General features: G+C 38.1%; 1 protein-coding gene across 2 annotated transcripts in view; it reads right to left on the bottom strand.

The window, feature by feature from the left end:
* Positions 1-5,666: 5,666 nt before the first annotated feature.
* LOC140135412 (uncharacterized) overlaps positions 5,667-21,237 on the bottom strand; it is a 67,469-nt gene continuing 51,898 nt past the window's right edge. The window contains exons 1-2 of one of the 2 annotated variants that reach the window (XM_072156914.1): positions 11,712-11,779; positions 5,667-8,264 (exon numbers count right to left, since the gene is read on the bottom strand). In XM_072156914.1, the coding sequence (XP_072013015.1) occupies positions 6,017-8,125 (2,109 nt within the window). In that variant the 5' untranslated portion in view covers positions 8,126-8,264; positions 11,712-11,779 and the 3' untranslated portion in view covers positions 5,667-6,016. Of the gene's footprint in view, positions 8,265-11,711; positions 11,780-21,237 lie in introns of those variants that run through there. The other variant, XM_072156905.1, reaches the window with a different exon arrangement.

Genomic DNA, 21,237 nt, shown 5'->3' with positions numbered 1-21,237 from the left:
TCAAAATGATTAACCATGACTAAGGGGCTGTGCAATAATTATGAGCCCTGGCTGGGGGAGGGTAAAATTGGGGGGGAAGAAATTTTTGGCAGACGACGAGGGGGGGGCAAGCAATTTTGGCAAGCCGAGAGGGGGGGGCAAGCAATTTTGGCAAGCCGAGAGGGGGGGGGCAAGCGATTTTGGCACGATTCACAGGGCACCTTTTTAATAAAATGCTTTAAAAGGCTTAGGAAAACAGTACGGAAACGCTTAAATATGCAAATTTTCCCTGCTACATGCTTTCATAACATACATCTAGACCATTTAAAGTTTGGAATTTGGGATCCCAAAAATTTGGCATGTTCAAGGGGGGGCAAAGAATTTTTGGCAGGCCGAGAGGGGGGGGCAAGCGATTTTTGGCGGGCCGAGAGGGGGGGGGCAAGCGATTTTTGGCGAGCCGCTCGGAAAAACTGATAATTATTGCACAGCCCCTAATTACATTTGAAAATCATACTCCCCCTGTGGAAGATATTTCTAAAATCTTCCACAGGGGTAGTGTGGATTTCAACTGGAATACCCTATATGTCACTGCATCAAACAAAATTTTGGGTAGGAAAACAGAAAGCATCATCAAAAGTATCCCAGGTATGTTGAAGATGGCAGGCGGAGGGCTTTCAAATAGCTTGACCCCATGACCCCCGAAACATTGAGGAAGCAAAACAAGACAGGGGTGTGTAAACTGGTAGGATAGCCTTTCAACCTGCAAATTGCCATCGAATACATTGAGTACATCGACTGCTCAGTACCAGAAGTGGGTAATTGCTGCCCTGTGAACATTTTGCAATTTACACACAGTATATTGTACCCGGATATTGTACTCATCTACACATGGCAGCTATTGCACTTACACACTTCTGGCACTGTGCAGTCCACATGTTCTGGTTTGTATAGTATGCTGATGATGTTGTTTACAAGATCAGCCTATAAACTTTTTTTTGGGAGATTTATTTATTTGTTCTTATTCAGTGGCGGCACTAGTAACATGTAAAGGTAGTACAGGTATGTGCGGTTGTCAAGGGTACCTTTCTCAGGCTCTCAGGGAGTTCCCACATTTGCGTCATGCTTTAGTTCATTGAGCCTCAAACTCAATGTTGCTCTTTGGCTCAAAAATTTTAGTTCACAGAGCCCCACAAAAATGTTGAAATTTCAGTTCATCAAGCCCCTATTTTGCCTAAAAATCAGTTCTTAGTTCGCAAAGTTCAGCTGCCGCACACACCCCTACCAAAATTTAAGTTGAGTGCCCCCCCCTGGATATTGCCTGCAACACATGATGTTAAATCAGCATAGATGTTCACTCAAACGATGACATTTATTAAGAAATCATAAAATCAAGGCAAAACATCTGGAAATCAATCAAAATTGAAATATATAATATGAATAAGTGAACTTTATCTAATAACCTGTGCAGGGATATCCCACAATTGAGGGTCATCTATAACCCCATCATGCATTAGTTCATAGTCTTTAATAATAACCACTACATAATCTGTTGTTTTGCCAAATTAAGTCAAGTGCACCGCACCCCCTCTGGGATTCAATAACACCTTAAAGCCATACTAAAGTTTAATTCCTCTCTTCTCAACGATTCAAGAAAAAGTATAGTTTGACCTACCTGTGACGTATCGTTCTTGAGTTATAAGCAAAAAGGTCAAAGCTGGGGCTGGGACGTGTTAGGCATTACTCGACTGGTGAACTCTGAATAAGCTGAGATCAACGGATTTAACATAAAAACTAAACTTTTACTGTAATTCAGGCTCAAGTCTTTCACATGGTATAGTACACCATTGGGCATTATCATGATTATAATCATGCAAAAAGTGGAAATTCAAGAAAAATTGAGGGCGTCACTATGAAGCATATCACATGGACCATTTCAAATCAAGATCGGAAAAGTTTGGAGAACAACATTATTTATTCAGTAAGCTAGGGGGTCAAATTGTACCCATATTGACCAAGAAGAAATGTCATGAATCACAGTACTCTTTTGTACGAAAATACAGCTTACAGGGTGTCCCAGAAAAAATTACCGGGCGAATGAATTTGGACGTAAGTCGAGAAATAGACATCAGATTCCAAAAATCTAAACATTACCATGTAGCCTATTTTATTCTGCATCCTATATGTCAATTTTACTGGAATCGGTTGACTAATTGCGAAGAAATGAGCGATTACATAACGCATGTGTAAATTCACTTCATTCCAAGTTTGAAAGAAAGATTATTCAACACAATAAGCACTATAGTGGTTAACTGTCAATGGGCTTCATATTTTTTTTCTGTGAAATCCTTTTCGTTCTTTTTAATCTGTTTCTTGCAAAACATTTAACTTTTTTCGTTAATGTTGATATAAATGTTGCATAAAGAATTATTGCATAAAAGAATTCCAGTGAAAAATTTCTCACACACATTAAAGTTTTTGGAATATTTCGTAGAAGTTGTAATGCAAAGTTTAAATCTTTTAAAACTTCAACATTAATGTTGCATGGTATTAAAAATCACACGTAAACTGTAAGCACTTGATCATTGTCATTCTTGGCTCAAATGTTATTTGGTAAGTAAAAATATAACGTATTTGCACAACCAAAAGAAGTAAAGTTGGAAAGCTTCCAATTGCAGAAATCAAAGTTTCTCGGACAAACTGTTATTCATCTTCAGTGAAAGCATAAATAACATAACACCGTCGGATTACAAAATAGATAATGTGGACTAAATTGAATGAGATACACAAACTTTAGGAAGGGGTAAGCGAGTATGAAAAAAGTGCATGTGATCAAACTTGGAATGAACTGCATTGATGTGCGCATTATGTAATCGTTAATTTCTTCGCAACCAGTCAACCGAATCAAATAACATTTTCGTACGTAATGCACAATAACATAAGCTATGCGCTACATTTCAAATTTTTTGATTCTGATGTCTACATCTCTACTTACGTTCAATTTTATTCACTCATCAATTTTTTCTGGGACACCCTGTATTAAGCCAATGTGAACATTGGCGGTTTAAATATTTCCCTAGCACATTGAGCTAACACCCTACACAGTGACATCGCCCCGATATCTTCATAGTAGAAATCGCCATGGTAGGGTGAATCTACAGCCACACATGGCTATTTTATTCGGACCTTATGAGATGCATATTATTAGCGAAGTGACCTGACTAAGGCTATGACAATTAGACGGGGTAATTGATTTCTCCCTGTGTGAGCAAGCTTGTATACGACATTGCGGTCAATGATTAATATACTGTCTCCACTTGAGTGAGTGCCGCTATAGCCTGCTGCACGCTGTAGTCCATAGGCCTACAGGACCAACGCAATATAAAATTGAGAGTTTTGGTCAAATTTTGACTTCAAAGCGCACGGCCAATTTTCAAAGCGCACGCTAACGACTATAATATCTGTTCAACACATATTTTCAAGTGTATGAGACCACATCTGGTTTCTTGAGAAAAATTCATTTACGGGAGATATTCATCATTTTCTAACCCACTATCCGAAGATTTTCGTCTGATATCAAAATCGTGCATAGCAATTCACGTGTATCGATCCCGTGTATTCATTTTAATGTCTCTGCTGCACCAAATAATTATTAGCCAGGCGATGTCGGTGTGCCCCAGCTACTTGGTTTTAAGCAATAAGATACTAATGGAAAGAAATGATCAATTGTTAATCATTATTCATCAGTTCAATTTTTTTACAGAACGACAACATCATATGCATCACCTCTTCCACAAATCAGTCTCTTACACAAGACATACCACCACACACTTGATTGCACATTGAGTATCCTTGGAAAAAGTACCCCTCTCAGGCTCTCATCCATAATTAGCCGTTGAAAGTTCATCGTAGTTTATGATGCCTGAATACACATTGGAACTTCGCACTGTTTACATGATGCTGTAAAGGTACTTTTATGCGTGCATGATCGTGGAAATTATTTCATGCTTCTGGTTTTATCGGAATGAATCAGTTTGAAAAGGTTAATGGTTGTGTAACCTTGGTGTGAACAAGCTCAATTTCCTGCACTGCACCATGGGAAGATGTGCTTTATTGCTATGGGGATATCCTGGTCTGATAGTTTCCCAATTGGTTCATATTTGAATTGACCATGGGATGTCCTGGATTTTGACACTATACCACAATTCTGTCATTCATTTGATTTCCTCGCTGACCAAGAAATTATCAATTAGAGCAAAGTCTATATTTATGATGATGAATGTACAGGGTGTAAATAGTGCATCATGTTAATTGCAGATTATATGAGTGGTTCCTGGGGTGGGGGTAAATGCAGGTCATTTGAGAGGCTGCATGGGGAGGGGTATCCCATCTTGGGTTTCCCCCATAATGCCCCTCGGTCAAATGTAAAATCCCTTTTAGGCACATGTTTGGTCCCCCATTGCTCTGTACCATATGAGTTCATAACAGTTTATGCATCTGTGTGCACAACTTCATACAACTCACCAAAGTTTCATACAACTTTACAAAACCTTTAAATTCATGCTAAAGAATAGATTAAGATTATGAAGGATTAAATGCAATTGGAGATGAGGCTATTATTTGGGGACTGGGGACGGGGGCAAAATCAACACATGTTGCACAAAAAGCGGTTAGCCCGAGCTAGCCTCCCATCTGCGACGGGAAGTTTGCTCCTGGGACAGGTAAAATTAATGGCTTTGACATATGTTACATTATAATTGCAGGTGTTGAGAAAATATGCCAAAAAATCGGGTTTGAAAAAAAAAGATCGTACATTAAGGCTTTAAAAGAGTTGGCAATTCCAATTATGCAACAATTAAAATGCAAAATAGTATTTAATGATGTAAAATCTTGGAACAAATTATGTGAAAATTAGAGGTAAATCATTCATGGTGATTTCAAATGACTCAATCCCAACAGGTTCATATATAAGGGACTGTCACTTTCCTCAGAACGGGAGTCATGAATATGTCGGAGTGAAGTTTTTTATGACCCCCCCCCCCCACATACCTGAAACAAATGTTTCCAAAAGGTCAAAGTGGTGTAAAGTGTTAAGAACTATGGGCACTTAAAGTTATTTTTAAATATAGGGCGATTCGTAATCACAAGATCTAGATCCCTGGCCGACACGCTCTCCCCATACTGATCAATGCTGCCATAAATATTTTCATCATGTTGAGAATGTTGTAAAAAGGATTGTTCCTGTTGAATTTGAGCTTGGATGGACCAATTTTGAAATTTAACCTTGACCTTTGACCCTGGAAATTTGACCCTTTACCCCTAAACTTTGACCTTCGGGGTCATAAATATTTTAAACATGTTAAGAATGTTGTAATTCCTGCATCTGTTGAATTTGAGCTTGATTGGACCAATTTCAATATTTGATCTTTGACCCCTTAACTTTGACCTTTGGGGTCATTAATGTTTGTAACATGTTTAGAAAGTTGTAAGGATCATTCCTGTTGAATTTGAGCTCGATTGGACCAATTTTTAAGTTTGACCTTTGACCCCTTAACTTTGACTTTTGAGTCATCCCGGACTTTCCCCATCCCTGAGTAGCTCAACGACTTGCCCCTATCAACGCTCAAAATGACAATGCAATAGGACAAATGTGTGAGAAAAAAGCAAAACCTTACCAAAATGGAACATACACATACACCCCCTACAGATACATACATACAGAAGGAATACACTATCGCAATATCCCCCTCCATGGCTAAAGCCAGGGGGATAAAAATCATAAAAACCTCAAATATATGCAATTTTAATGACTTATCCTTCACCTTTAGTCACACAAATTTTTAATTTTTGTACACTTTTGCTTGGATCACTGAATAGGCCTTCAACTTTGTTATGAATCCTTCATGTTTAGACTTATTACTTGATGAGAATGTCTTCACACGGTATTTACATTGGTAAGGTTTCTCTTTGGTATGAATCCTCCTTTCATGTTCATCTTGGTACTTGCACGGGAGAAACTCTTCTTGCAATATTTACATTGTTAAGGTTTCTCTTTTGTGTGAGTCCTTTCATGTGTAGACTTTCCACTTGACGATGAGAATGTCTTTACACAGTATTTAAATTGGCAAGGTTTCTCTTTGGTATGAATCCTTTCATGTCTAGTCTGGTGACTTGAACGTGAGAAAGTTTTTTCACAGTATTTACATTGGTAAGGTTTCTCTTTGGTGTGAATCCTCTCATGTCTCGTCTTGTTACCTGCCTGTGAGAAACTCATATTGCAATATCTACATTGGTATGGTTTCTCTTTGGTATGACTTATTTCATGTGCAGTTTTGAAACTTTCCTGTGAGAAACTTTTCTTGCAATATTTACATTGGTATGGTTTCTCTTTGGTATGAATACTCTCATGTTTAGCCTTGCCATTAGATGATTTGAATGTTTTCACACAGTATTTACATTGGTAAGGTTTCTCTTTGGAATGAGTCCTTTCATGTGAAGACTTATCACTTGATGATACAAATGTCTTCACACAGTATTTACATTGGTAAGGTTTCTCTTCAGTATGCATTCTTCTTTCATGTACAGTCTTGGAACCTCCCTGTGAGAAACTCTTCTTGCAATATTTACATTGGTAAGGTTTCTCTTTGGTATGAATCCTTTCATGTGAAGTCTTGTCAGTTGATGTTGGAAATTTCTTCACACAGTATCTACATTGGTGAAGATTCTCCTTGGTATGAATCCTCCTTTCATGTACGGTCTTGTTACATGCCTGTGAGAAACACATATTGCAATATTGACATTTGTAAGGTTTTTCTTTTGTGTGAATTATTTCATGTATATTTTTGTTACTTTTGTCTGAGAAACTTTTGTTGCAATATTTACATGGGTAAAGGCTTTCTTTGGTATGAAATCCCCTTTCATGTCTAGTCCTGTGACCTGATGTAGAGAAACTCTTCACACAATATCTACACTGGAAAGGTTTCTCTTTGGTGTGAATCCTTTCATGTCTAGTCTTGTGACATGTCTGCGAGAAACTCTTTTCACAGTATTTACATTGGTAAGGTGTTTCATTGGTATGAATCTTTTCATGTCTAGACTTGTTACCTCCCTGTGAAAAACTTTTCTTGCAATATTTACATTGGTACGGTTTCTCTTTGGTATGAATCTTCTCATGGCTAGCCTTTTTACTAGATGATGAGAAACTCTTCACACAGTATTTACATTGGTAAGGTTTTTCCTCTTTGGAATGAATTCTTTCATGTGCAGACTTAACACTAGATGATGAGAATGACTTCACACAGTATCTACACAGGAAATATTTCTCTTTGGTATGAATACTTTCATGTGTATTCCTGTTACCCGATGATACAAAACTCTTTGCACAATATCTACATTGGTACGGTTTCTCTTTGGTGTGAATCCTCTCGTGCCTAGTCTTGGCACTTCCATGTGAGAAACTCTTCTTGCAATATTTACATTGGTAAGGTCTCTCTTTTGTGTGAATCCTTTCATGTGAGGTCTTCTCACCTGATGATGAGAAACTCTTATCACAGTATTTACATTGGTAAGATTTCTCCTTGGTATGAATACTTTCATGTTCAATCTTGTGACCTAATATCACAGAATATCTACACTGGGAAGGTTTCTCTTTGGTGTGAAACCTTTCATGTCTAGTCTTGTGACATGTCTGTGAGAAACTCTTTTCACAATATTTACATTGGTACGGTTTCTCTTTGGTATGAATCCTTTCATGCACAGTCTTGGCACTTCCATGTGAGAAATATTTACATTGGTAAGGTTTCTCCTTGGTGTGACTCCTTTCATGTGAAGTCTTCTCACCTGATGATGAGAAACTCTTATCACAGTATCTACATTGGTAAGGTTTCTCCTTGTTGTGAATCCTTTCATCACTAGTCTTAATGCTACCTGCTGTTGAGAAACCTTGGCTGCAGTGTTTGTATTTGTAAGGTTTCTCTCGTGTGTGATGAGTTCTTTCATGTGTAGTCTTGTGACTTGAGTATAAAAAGCTCTTTGGGTAATAACGGCATTCATAACTAATCTTGGTATTCCTTCTTTTCTTCAAATATTTGCAATGTGCATTTTGAGAACAGGAAAACGATAATGCTTGCTGCTTGTTGAAAAGACCCATTTCTGTACAGATATATCAAATTTTCATGTCGCCTTAAATGAAGCAAATATCTACTAGTATCGTAATAGAATCTCTGTCTGCAATACTTGCATGTATGACATGGTAGGTGGTCCACCCAATGTGCTGATAAATTCTTCATCTGCAAGAAGAACAAAATAAAATAATACTAGTTATTGAAGTACATACATGTACCGTACAATATAAAGGGTTTGTAAAAAATACCCCCCCTAAAAAAAAAGATTACATATTTTTGCATAACTTGACATACACTTTGTTGATATAAAAGATTAAAAACCTGTGAATAGAGGAATCAATTATTTTTGTTCTTTTCAAAAATCATCAAAATCATTTTTCTTTGGTCAAAAAATCATATTTTCCAAAATTACAAATAAAATATGCAACATGCAAATCAGCTCATTAATATTCACAAATATGCAAATAACATGACACAAAACAATACAGCACATCAGGCTACCATATCCAATCCCCATACCAAGTTTGAAGTTTAATTGGTTATTGCATTTAAGCTGCAGATGAAAATGAAAATGTAGGCAAAATATGCAAATCAGCTTGTTAATATTCAGAATATGGAAATAACATGACAGTTGACACAAAACTATACAGCACATCAGGCTACCATATCCAATCACCAAACCAAGTCTGAAATTGATCGGTCATTGCGTTTAAGTTGCAGGGTGGATTGATGAAAATGTAGGCAAAATATGCAAATCAGCTCATTAATATTCATAAATACACAAATATCATGACACAAAAGTATACATGTACAGCGCATCGGTCTACCATATCCAATCACTACACCAACTTTGATATAATATTGGATGGCTGAGCATGATACCATAACATATCGGATGAGTCATAAAAATATATCGGACGAGTCAACGGCGAGTTCGATATTTGTATGACGAATCCGATATGTTATGGTATCATGCGAAATAAGCCATCCAATATTATCATTATTAGGTTTTCTTAACTCCTAATAACCCTGAAAACATAATAATGAAGTTGATCGGTTTTTGCGTTTAAGTTGGAGAGTGGATTAATGAAAATGTAGGTAAAATATGCAAATCAGCTCATTAATATTCATAAATATACAAATAACATGACACAAAACTATACAGTACATCAGGACACCATATCCTATCACCATACCAAGTTTGAAGTTGATCGGTTATTGCATTAGAGCTGCACAGTGGATTAATGAATTTGCATCCACTCGGACAGCCAGCCAAACAAAGAAACAAACAACCAGGCAACAATTTGAATGATAACATTAAGCCCCCATATGTGTAAGGCCAAAAATACGGACATCAGTCCCAGATGATATGAGACATTTTTTTAAATTGCAGCCCATTTTACAAGTTGACCTAAAGTGACCTTTGACCTTTTCCATGCGGTATTGTATCCAATCCATGTTTCTACCTTCCATCATTTGAATGTTTTGAGTTGAACACTGTACCTACTAGTACTCGCCATATGATCAAAATAGTATTTGATCAACTTCAAATATATATCTTTTATCACTTTTCTCAGTTTTAAAATGGTATCAAATGCCAAGTTTCTGTACAACAATTCTAATAAAGAATAGTTTGAACCATTTGACTTGTTTCCTAGGTGTATCAAAGTAGGTCATTGCCAATTGAGTCTTAACTGATGTTGACCTACTGGTACCTTCCCTGAACGATTACCTTGGTAATTATTCATTATAGTTGGTTATATTTATTCTTTATTAGATTGAGATAACAGTGTCAACAATTTGAGACCATTTTCATCAAAATTCGGAGGCGTCAAACTGTACATTCTTGATTAAGTTCATCAGGACTGTAATATTCCATTAATTCAGCATTTTCTTCTATACCCAGCTAACCAAATAACGTTCTCAAAACGTTCTGAGAAAATACCGTTGACGTTTTCTAGACGTTTCGATAAAACATTTTAAACACGTAATTTTGTTGAAGGTTTTACGTTCTAAAAGCGTTATTAAAAGGCGTTCTAAAAACGTTTTCACAACGTAAACAACGTTTAAAACATTTCTTTCTGTCACCCAGGACGTACGTATCCAGGTCCTACAGAAAACGTATCGGACGTTGGAGCACGCAACTTACGTGATTACTTAACGTTGTAGAAACGCCCAAAACGTCCTGAAAACGTTATAGGAACGTAAAAAACGTATTGTATATTTTGTTTTTTATTGCAGGACGCACTTATGTTACGTTTCTACTACATATTTAGAATGTTATAATGACGTATTGAAAACTTTTATTAGTACACTTTACAAAGTACCAAAAATATCATACATAATAATTATACAAAACTATAGGTCCGGCTTCTAGAAGAAAAAACGCGGTCCATGGAAATTTTACAGTGACCAAGTGAAGAAAACTCCGGACGAAAACTGTAGTATAAACACGAGAACCGTTTGTAGTGATACGTCTACCATGATGATAGTATTCACACCAAAGGTAATACGTATGACCTCAACAGTTACGTGTTCGACAGCAGCAGCAGGTTCTTTATTTTACCGGCAGGAATATCCGCATGATCCCGGAAAAATATACACGATAAGCAGAAACACATCCCTGTATGCCAATACCTGTTTGGGATAATTATTATGTTTGCACCTTAATAATTCCGCCAATACATGTACCGCTTTCACAGCGAAGTGGTTAGTCGGTAACACAAATCAAGGAAAAAAACATAGGCCTACCTGAAAATGTCACTTCTTGGAAAACGTTGATGCTTTGATAATATATATAGAGGAATTTATAATTCCCGGAGCCATGTGTCACCGTACCGCGAGATTCCGGCATACATAATAATACATTTGATACATACACGTTGTACACAGTACTGTACTTGCTTTGGTGAGTGACCGTTAAGGTCAAGTTCAACCTGTTGCATTCTCTCCATATTCTGCGTGGGTGCTATTATAGTCTTGCTCTTGAGGTCAAGACACAAAGTGAAAGTGTATGTGTATAGGCACATATACACCGTTTTCATGGGACCATTTGAAATCTTTGATAGAGGCTAACTTCCCTTTCACTTTTTGAAATGTTTGCATTCTACGTGTACATATAGGCCTATAGATCGAACTATTTATGCATGAGTATATAAATACAAAATCGCAATAATTATTTATATTGACTCCATATAGGCCTATGCAAAATGCAAATAAACGCGTCATCTTCATGTACACGTTTATGAATAAATTAAAATCAAATTTCTACTTGTAGAATTTAAATTCTTCTTTTAGGCCTACATTCTATTGTACATTTCAATATTCTATTGATAAAAAACGTTTAACAGACGTCAGCACAATATGTTTTGAGAAAGTTGCAGGCGAATGTTTTATAAACGTCGCGAAATAACGTTCATTTTATAACGTTCACAAGACGTCCTGTGAACTTCCTAATAAAACGAAATTAAAGCTTCAACATTATAACCAAATCGCAACGTTTTAAACACGTTTTGGAAGACGAAGACGTAAAAGACCTAACCAGAACCTAACAAAAGCGTTTTGTAAACGTTTTGTGTTTGCTGGTACAAGTCCAATCAGTGAAACACTTACTGTATGGGACGTTTCAAGAGCTAGGTCTGCTCTTTTCATCAGCCAGATGATGCACTGATCTGCTTGGGTTGCCAGTTGACTTCTTGTTGGTATTGATTTTGAAGTAACACTGTCATCACCAGAAATCAATACATCATAAAGGTGGCTTAATTTGAATGTGCCATCAACTCTGTTCATAGATTGGGTGCCCCGCCTCCGGATCCAAATGGATTCCTTGACCCATCTTGTATACTTGTCATTTTCAGTTGTTAGAATTGCCATTTCTACCACGGACTAAAAATTAACTTTGAATTGTATCATCATGTGATCAATGATCATGATGAGCCGGGCATAAACAATGTTAATGTCTGGCTGCTTTAGCGTGACAATTTCGGTATACATAGAAACTAGAATTACACGTTTACAAATTTAAAAAATCCCATAGGAAAATTGCTGAAAAACGGCTTTTGCCCCCCCCCCCACCCCTAATCAGACCCGGTGCCCCGCAATGTGATGACCCAAGCTACGCCACTGGGTAGCTCTTGTTGTCAGCACTAATGTCAATTTTTTGTAGGGTGTGTTATATTTAACAGCATTACAAAATTTATAACAACATTATAAAATGGCATTTTGATTTCTATACTAATAAAATAATAAGCGGTCTCTATCTGTCTATCTCTCTATCTATCTGTCTGTCTGTCTGTCCGGCTATGCGTTTCGCCGCACTTCGCCGCATCGTGCTGAAATTTTGGATATAGATAGGTATTGGGAAAAGCATGTTGGCCATGTGGTTTTGAAGGTCATCGGAGGTCAAGGTCAAAGGTCAAAATTTTAAACTTTGTCCGATCGGGCCCAAACTTGGTGGGTGGAATCCTTGATAGGAGGGGAATATAATGTGCAAAATAAAATCGAGGTCAACCGAGGTCAAAGGTCATTACGGAGGGGTCAAATTTCAAACTTTGTCCGATCAGGCTCAAACTTGGTGGGTCGAAACATTCAAATGAGGGGAGCATGAAAAACATATGGAGGTCATTCGAGGTCAAAGGTCAAAGGTCATGGATTTCAAACTTTGTCCTATCGGGCTCAAACTTGGTGGGTGGAATCCTTGATGCGAGGGGAATATATGCGCAAAACAAAATTGAGGTCAACCAAGGTCAAAGGTCATGTAGGGGCTAAATTTAAACTTTGCCCTATTGGGCTTAAACTTGATAGGTGGTATCCTTTGTATGAGGGGGCATGGAAAAAATTACACCGCGGTCATCCGAGGTCAAAGGTCATCTGGGGTCAAACAGTATCTATCATGCCAGTGCTCTCACAGCATCAGGGCTCTCACAGCTGCAGGTGCACTAGTGTTTGAAATATAAGATACGATGGTAGGCCCTAATCGCACACTCGGAAAAATACCTCAGCCCAAAACAAAACCCTCCATTATTCCCCACCGACAATGACCTCAAAATAGATGGTTCGCAGTTATTATTGTCTGCTATTCATGCTAGATACAATGATGTAAACGAGATTCAATCCCATCATTGACACAGAATTATGAAATTACAGGGCCTTGATTTCGACCAGAATCGCAGACTCGATTCTCGTATTAATTTTCGTAAGATTCGGTTGCAAGAATCAACTTCTTTCATTGTATCATACAGTATATAAGTGAAGCTACTATGCATGGATTTTGATTCCGGGGAAACCAAGAATACGAAGGCCGTGAATCAGGCCTTATATTAAGTATGCCTGGACCAGGAGCTAAAATGAGCTCCTGGTCCCAAAGATGGCTCCTGGTCCTATAGTTTGTAGTGTAAAATATTGGATACACCAGGAGCCAAAACTGGGTAACCATGGGGTAAAAAGAGCCTGGGTGCCTGGTTAATATAAGCCTTGCCGTGAATTAATAAAACAATCACAATAAAATTTTTAATAACTTTTTCATCGAATACTCTTAAAAAGATGTTCTTCAAAAAATATGCAACAATTTGAAACGTCATTTGTGGTATGTGAGGCACACTGTTGCGTCTATAGCTGACTCTGTGGTATTAAGTCCGATCCTGACTCCACTTCGCAGCGCGATACAATGCTTTTCAAACATCGCAGCATCGTGTGATGAAATTAAAATTTGTACATTTTAATTTAATCACGCGATGTTGTGATGTTTGAAAAGCATGTGGGTCTGCATCTCCTTTAAGGTCATTCAACCGTCCTTGATTTTCCAGCAGCCAATCACAAGCGTGCACGGCTGCGATATCGCAGCGCGATACAAAAAATTGGAACATTTTCTAACTCCATCGCCAGTGTTGTAGTCAAGTCCTCAATGTCCGAGTCCGAGTCCTTGTTGTTCGAGTCCGAGTCCAGGACTCCAAAACTGTCCATCGCGAATCAAAATTTTCACCGCTGAGCTCGTAAAAACCAGGCTCAGATTACAATTTTTATAGCATCGCATCGCATCATGCTGTGATGTGCAGTGGCGTAGCCAGGAATTTGGAACCAAGGAGGCACAACTTGTAAATGTACTGACGGAAATATTTTTTGCCGACGGAAGTTGTGATTTGTTGACCCAAATATTTTTTGCATGGTTTGAAAAAGTGAAGAGCAAAAAAAAAAAAAAAAAAAAAAAAAGGAAAGGCACAAAATATGTCTAATTCACAATTTTTCATCATTTTTTTTTACAATTCTCCCCTTTTTTCTGTCACCCTGAGTAAAAAATAGTCTATTGTTAACCCAATTTTTTTTCACCGACGGCCTTACATGAACCGACGGCCAGGACCCCCCCCCCCGGTAATGTGGAGTCAGGATCGGGCTTTAGGCATGCCTTTGGCCATTCCTATAATGCCTGCTCCGTCCTTTAAAGGAGTATTTCGTGATCCTAGCATCCTCTTTTTATGACATTTTTCAGTACATATCCATGACAAAAGCATATTCCCAAAATTTCAGTTGATTCCGATTTTGCGCTTATGAGTTATGCATGATTATGTGTATTACACTGCTCCATAGACAATACGTTGTAATTTCGTTCTGGTGCACCAGAACGAAATTCAAATTTCGCGATATCTTTGCTAAACGAATTAATCTGCAAGAAATATTTTGTATATAAACATTATGTAGCCAGAGTATTCCAGTGATATAAAAATATCAACTTTTTTTGAGAAAAGTGGGGGGATGAGGCTGTGGATCATGAAATGCCCCTTTAAATCTATTCAACATTACATATAATAGGCCTACAACAGGTCCGAGTGCAAATTTGATGTCAAACTGGTCCATATTATTTGTGACAAAAAAAGCTCCTCTCACTTTCTTCTTTCTGTCTCCTCTTCCACTCAGTTCACTGGTTTCGTTTTGTCTTTATGTTTTTTTGTCATTATCAACAGAATTATGAGGCTATCTCCCCTATCACTGTTATGTTTTGTTTGTTTCTTTGCTTTTTAATTTGTTTTTTGATGTTGTTTGGGGTGGTGTTTTTTTTTTTTTTTTTTTGGGAGGGGGGCTTTTTTAATTTATTCCTTGTGCATGTGGTATTTTACCCTGCTCGCAATTTGCAAACTATAGCAGTAGGCCTACTGTGTCATGATAAACATGAAAAACTTAACAGTTTACACAAACTGAAAAGATTAAAATGTCTTTCAACCTATTATTTAAAGCCATAATAAGTGATTTGCTCCACAGCAACACCCTCAATTTGTCTTGAATTTCTACTTTTTGCATGATTGTAATGCTCAATGGTGTACTAAATAATACCACATGAAAGACTAAGCCTAAAGTGCTTTAATTACAGTAAAATTTAAGTTTTTATATTAAATCCAGAGATCTCTGGTTTTATTCTGAGTTCACTGAGTGAGTGATGGCTAAACACATTTTTGGCGGGATATAAAATATCTAAAAATTATTGTTCAGGCTAAAAATTTGGGCACGAGCATATGAAAAGCAGTTCAGGTGGTTTTGAATATTTTGAGCCCCCCCTAAAAATCTGACTCTATAACTCTGTACAAGGTATACTTGTAAGTAAGATTCTTAAGACATAATAATGGTTGCAATAAGATTTGAATATTATTCACCTGAGAGCATTTAATCAAAACTTGAACCAAATTTGTCCCATACACCATCCACCCATACACCCCCCCCACATACAGCCGGAAAAATGATCATTGTCTCCTCCTTTCAAGCTCTTTCAGGTGATCGTGAGACAACAATTTTAAAATCATTAGTAGTGTGAAGAAGAAAGTTAAACAAGCATAATTTTGCTTACCTGAGATCGAGAGCTTTCGAAATATATCACATTATTCCTTGTTCACTCTGCCCAGTCACTCGGTTCATGGAATGGTGAACGATGCTTGTTTAAATATTACTAGTCAAAGCATGAAGCAAGTCACATATCTGGTACTGATGCAGCAGTTGTATGCTTCAGACAGTTTATGGCGGCCGGCCCTGGTCCCAATTTAAGTTTCTCTATCAGGGATTTTAGCCCCCTTCCAGTCAATGTATACATGGCATGTCCTGTTTTCCGATGGTCTCCCACACAGGAGAGGGTGGTGATACTGGGTCTGCGGTGTTCAGCAATCCGGGTCACTGGTCAGGATGACTCACCGACATAAGCCAGAGGGGAGCCGGGGGGAGGGGATTAGCTCCACCCCACCATATTTCAGTAATAAAATGGTGACGGCAAAGAGAGAGACTGAAAATGGGACAAAAATTCAGCTTTGTCCCCCACAATTACATAATTTAGCCACCCAAAAAGACAATGCCAGGAATAAAGATCAAGTTTCATTATTTTGCATTGATATAGTGCCTGAAATCCTGGTAATACTCAAGAACCTTATTTTGAAAGTTGCATTTACTTTGAAAATGTGTTCTAAATAATTCAGAATTGTAACAAGAAGCCAAAAACTAACAGGAGCGGAAATACACAATGAACATTACAATGTTTGGTATGTCGCACACCTTTCTTTGTTGTCAATTATGTCATGGTTTACGTATACACTTGTTGAACATGATATTATTATCCTTCCTGTTATTATACCACAATTATTATTTATTACAGTACACTTGATTGACCAGGCTTAACATGTAAAGAGTTCAGACCAGTGCAAAATGTGACATATGCAATGTGCTGTATTGGGTTATTTTGATTAAAGGATGACTTCGACAATCACAATTATGCCTTATAAGTTATATGATAGAAAATTAATTATCAAGCACGAATCACATGGCTTTATTTGAAACAAAACTCATATTGACCATAAAAACAGCCAGATCTGACGGGCTCTCGACACGTGATATTCAAAATTCCTGTGCTGAAATTGTCTAGTGCAAAGACGTCCTGGTTACTAATTGTTGTCATCAGCCTTCATTGTATAACTAGGACGTCATTGCACTGGACAATTTCGGCGCCCAGGAATTTTGAATATCGTGTGTTGAGAGAAGGCTGTATTAATTTGCATGCCACGCAGAAGATCACCGACCTGTAGCCACAGGCCCGGCCAGCGACTTGGGCTGATTGCATCATCGCATCAAGTGCGATGCATGCACGAGCAGTGGTTTTAATAGTGAGATTTGTGAGACCTGGTCCCGGGACCTGGTTCAGTTTATTAGGGTTGTTTAAAGTGTTTTATCATACTGCAGCTAACAAAATTCTTGACACATTCATATCAATTTATTATGATTATCTGTGCTAACTTCTGCTAATAGTTATGGCCATTCATACAAATTACAAACTAGCGACTTTCTTGGAGCCCTATAGCTTTTTTACGGCCCCACAGGGGGGCGTGGGGGAAAATGTCACAAGTCAGAATTCTCACTCCCATCCCACCATATGCCCACACGGTAAAAACCCAAAATGACAATAACGTACACTTTTTGTGGTTATTTTGCACAAATTAGTTGATTTTTGCCCCTCTGAAATTTACTTTGCCCCAATCCCCCCATTTTTTTTTTTTTCTGGTGCCACCACTAAGTATTTTGAATGGTATTTCGTTTTTGAATGGCATCAGCTTTGAATACAGTGTTTATAATTAAAGCCCTCCCTATAATTATGAGAACAAAGGTACCTCTTTACATAAAATAATAATAATTCATCGTTGGGCAGGAAAAACCTCTAATGTGTAACATGTTTAAAGCAAAACCTGTTGAAGGGCTACTGAGGTTTTTCCTGCCAACGACAATATTAACAAAAATATAACACAAAGCAGCCATTGCATATATCATGTTATTGTTGTTATGTTTGTTTATCGTAAGTCATTACTTCTTGAACTTTTTTGTCTGCCTTTCTAGTGAAGCTTCAGGCCCGGCGCAAGGGATTTATAAGTGGTGCGGCGCTAGAAATATACTATCCCATTCGAGCGTAGTGAGCGATGCGAGCGGAGCGTCTAACGGCGTGGGGTGCAGGGGCCCGCTGTAGGGCGCCTGGAAAATTTTTGTTTCTGGATGCGCTTAGAGGCCATTTCCTGTTGCCTTTTTTAAATTTTCAAATTATAAACCCGGGAAAGGGGGGGGGGTGCCGCTGAGAATTTGAAAGTAGACCCATCAATATATACAAGGTGAAGGGCGGATCCAGGACTGCTCCCCCCGGAGTGCGTTAAAATAAAATATCGTAAATGTAAAAAAATCACGTCGCGATTGCGCGACGCAGGGGGTGTCTGAGGGGGGATGTGCCCCCCTCCGAACTTGAGTAAGAAACTTTTGCAAAATGAAGACCTAATTGAAGCGATTTGGTGGACCATTTTGTCTTAAATGTTCGTTTGAAAAACCCGAAATGTCATGTCGTGAAGCCTTCGTGGACAAGTTTTCCCTATTGTTGTAGGCCTATGTTTAAACATAAATGGGCAAATGTTGAAAGCAGAAGCGAAAATGGCCACTTGTTTATGCACTACGCAGGGGGTGTCTGAGGAAATTTTGCAAAATGAAGACCTACTTGAAGCGATTTGATGGACCATTTTGGCACTATAATTGTGTACAATTTTAGTTTGAAAAAGCTGAAAATTTGTGAAATGACGGGCCATGAAGCCTTTCGTTTCCCTATTGTTGTAGGCCTATAAATTGTTTTAAATATAAATTGGCAAATGTTGAAAGCAGAAGCGAAAATGGACACTTGTTTATCCACTGCGCAAGGGGTGTCGGAAGGGGATATTCGGGGATATTCCCCTGAGAAGTTGGAAAATTTTGCAAAATGAAGACCTAACTGAAGCGATTTGGTGGACCATTTTGGAACTATTAGTGTGTAAAATTTTAGTTAGAACATGTTGAAAAAGCCGAAAATATTTGTGAATGACGGCCCGTCCATGAAGCCTTTCGTGAACAGGTTTTCCTTATTATTGTCATCTAGTGACTTTGGTGACAAAATGGGCCTATTTCGGGCATATCGGCGGGCCCGCAGTAATTTGCACATGCTTTTGGTATATACGAGGACCCGCCTTAAAGCAATGCCTAAAATAATTGCAGGCCTAGCCTACTTCGATCGATCGACCGACTGTGCGTTTTTTAGGCATGGACCTACTCAATTACGTGCAATTTAACTTTTCTCAACACCTTTTCTCTTTTTCCTTTTTTTTTTAGCTTTTTCCTTTCTCTTCTCTCATTTCCTCTTTTTTTTGTGGGAGGAGGGCCCGCACCCTAAACCGCGCCTCATGTAAAGTTATGACCAATACTGGGGTCCAGTGTGTTGGAAGGGCAGCGCCCCTTGCCTAGGGAAATTTTGCATTTCTGAACTCAATCCGCCTGATTTGTTGCATACTTTTTCCTTTCTTTCTCTCTTTCTTTCTTTCTTTCTTCCTTTTTCTCTCTCTCTCTCTTTTTTTTTTTTTGCTTTGCTCAAAACTGGTGCGGCGATCGCCTGACCTGTCGCATAGGTTGCGCCGGCCCTGAGCTTAGTGAGCAGTCAAGCTTTGAGCCACAACAATGAAGTGTAACTTACCCAAACCATGTTTAGTTGTTTACTCAGTTTGTCAATTTGTTTTTCCAAAATTGTTTGCAAGAATTTATTGCTATACATTCATTTTACCAATAACAAGAACATTCATGAAAGTCATCATTATAAAAATAATCTTCTTTTAGAGCAAAGTTGGCATAGTGGTCAAGAGTGGCAGCACTACGGGGAGGCAAATTTTTCCAAAAAATATTTTTCTTGCCCACCCCCTCCCCAAAATTACAAAAATTTCCACTTTTTTTCCCCTGAAATTCACTTCCCCCCCCCACATAAAAAAAAAAAAAAAATCTGTGTGGCAGTCACTGGTCAACATAATCCAAATCCTAACCCTAATCTCTTACTCCTAATATAAACCCACCTAACCCTAACCCTACACTAAACATTTGCATAAATATAAAATCTGACCCTAATTTACTGATTTACATGTCATTAATCATTAAATTTTTTCACAATAATAGCGCCAAAATGATCCACTGGGCCTAAAAATAAAAGGGGCACATCCCCCTGTAGAAAATCCTAGAACTAGAAGGCACCCTAAAATAGTGGCCTTTGTGCCCTTTGCTCACAGGCTTAAGCGCTATTTACATGGGGACTTTACCCTTGCCTACATAATAACCATAAATTTTATTTTGATGGATGACTTGCACTGGCGATGCAATTTACATGGGGACATTTGTTTCCAGCAATATGATCTGAATCAACTATATCTGGGGCCCCCTATGTGACCTATAAAACCATAACCAGGTAAATACAAAACAAAAGTGTGCAAAAAGCCATCAACATTCCAGAGAAACTCTCGGGAGAGTGTAGTAGTGTCTTGAAAAAAATAGCCCGGTTCTATTTGGGGGAAACTATGAAAGGTCAGAGGTCCAGGAGCATTGCCTGGCAAAATTACCAATATACACGGGGACTTTCCCTTGCTGGAAATAAATTTCCAGCAATAGAGTCTCCATGTAAACTGTGCATTAGAAAATGAATGCCCTTGAAAAATGAATTTCAAAGCTTGATGAGTTCAGGGCCGCCACTAGAGAGGGGTGAGACATCCCCCCCCCCCCAATTCTTAATTTTGTCGGCAAAAAGTGATTGTTGTCAGCAAAAACCATAGGATTGTCGGCAAATTACAAGATTCACATGCAAATTAAATGTGTTGTTACCACCCCCTTTTAGATTCTTGAGTGCCCTGACTAAAATAAAATTGGGATCTACAATTCACAATTTTTTTAGGGAAAAGAATTTCCTTCGGTAAAATATGCTGTACACCCACCCCACCCCCAATTTGATTGATGTAGCGAGGCCCCTGCTTGAGTTTTACATTAAAACTTTGATGTCAGAACTCAGAAGTTAATCTGACAAAGTGGTTAAAAATTAAGAGCAATGGTTATCACACTTTTCGCTGTAATACATTCAGTTATTCACCCTTGTCAAACCTAAGAGATAAAAATCAACTATAATTTTGAAGAGAAAATGCATTTAATGTCCAGTTTATAAATGACACATCTGAGAAAAGCAATATCCCGAGGAAGCCTTTTGATATGCAGAGATAGTGATGCAGGAAAACTTGATTTTATCTGAGTTTGTGTAAGCCCAGAGAAGATATCTTACCCTTCCCAGAATCCTTTGTAACATGACATATCA

Source organism: Amphiura filiformis, chromosome 2 (assembly GCF_039555335.1).
Source record: "Amphiura filiformis chromosome 2, Afil_fr2py, whole genome shotgun sequence".
Classification (NCBI taxonomy): Eukaryota; Metazoa; Echinodermata; class Ophiuroidea; order Amphilepidida; family Amphiuridae; genus Amphiura; species Amphiura filiformis.
Note: the sequence above shows the minus strand (reverse complement) of the source record. Positions and strands in the feature narration are given on the sequence as shown.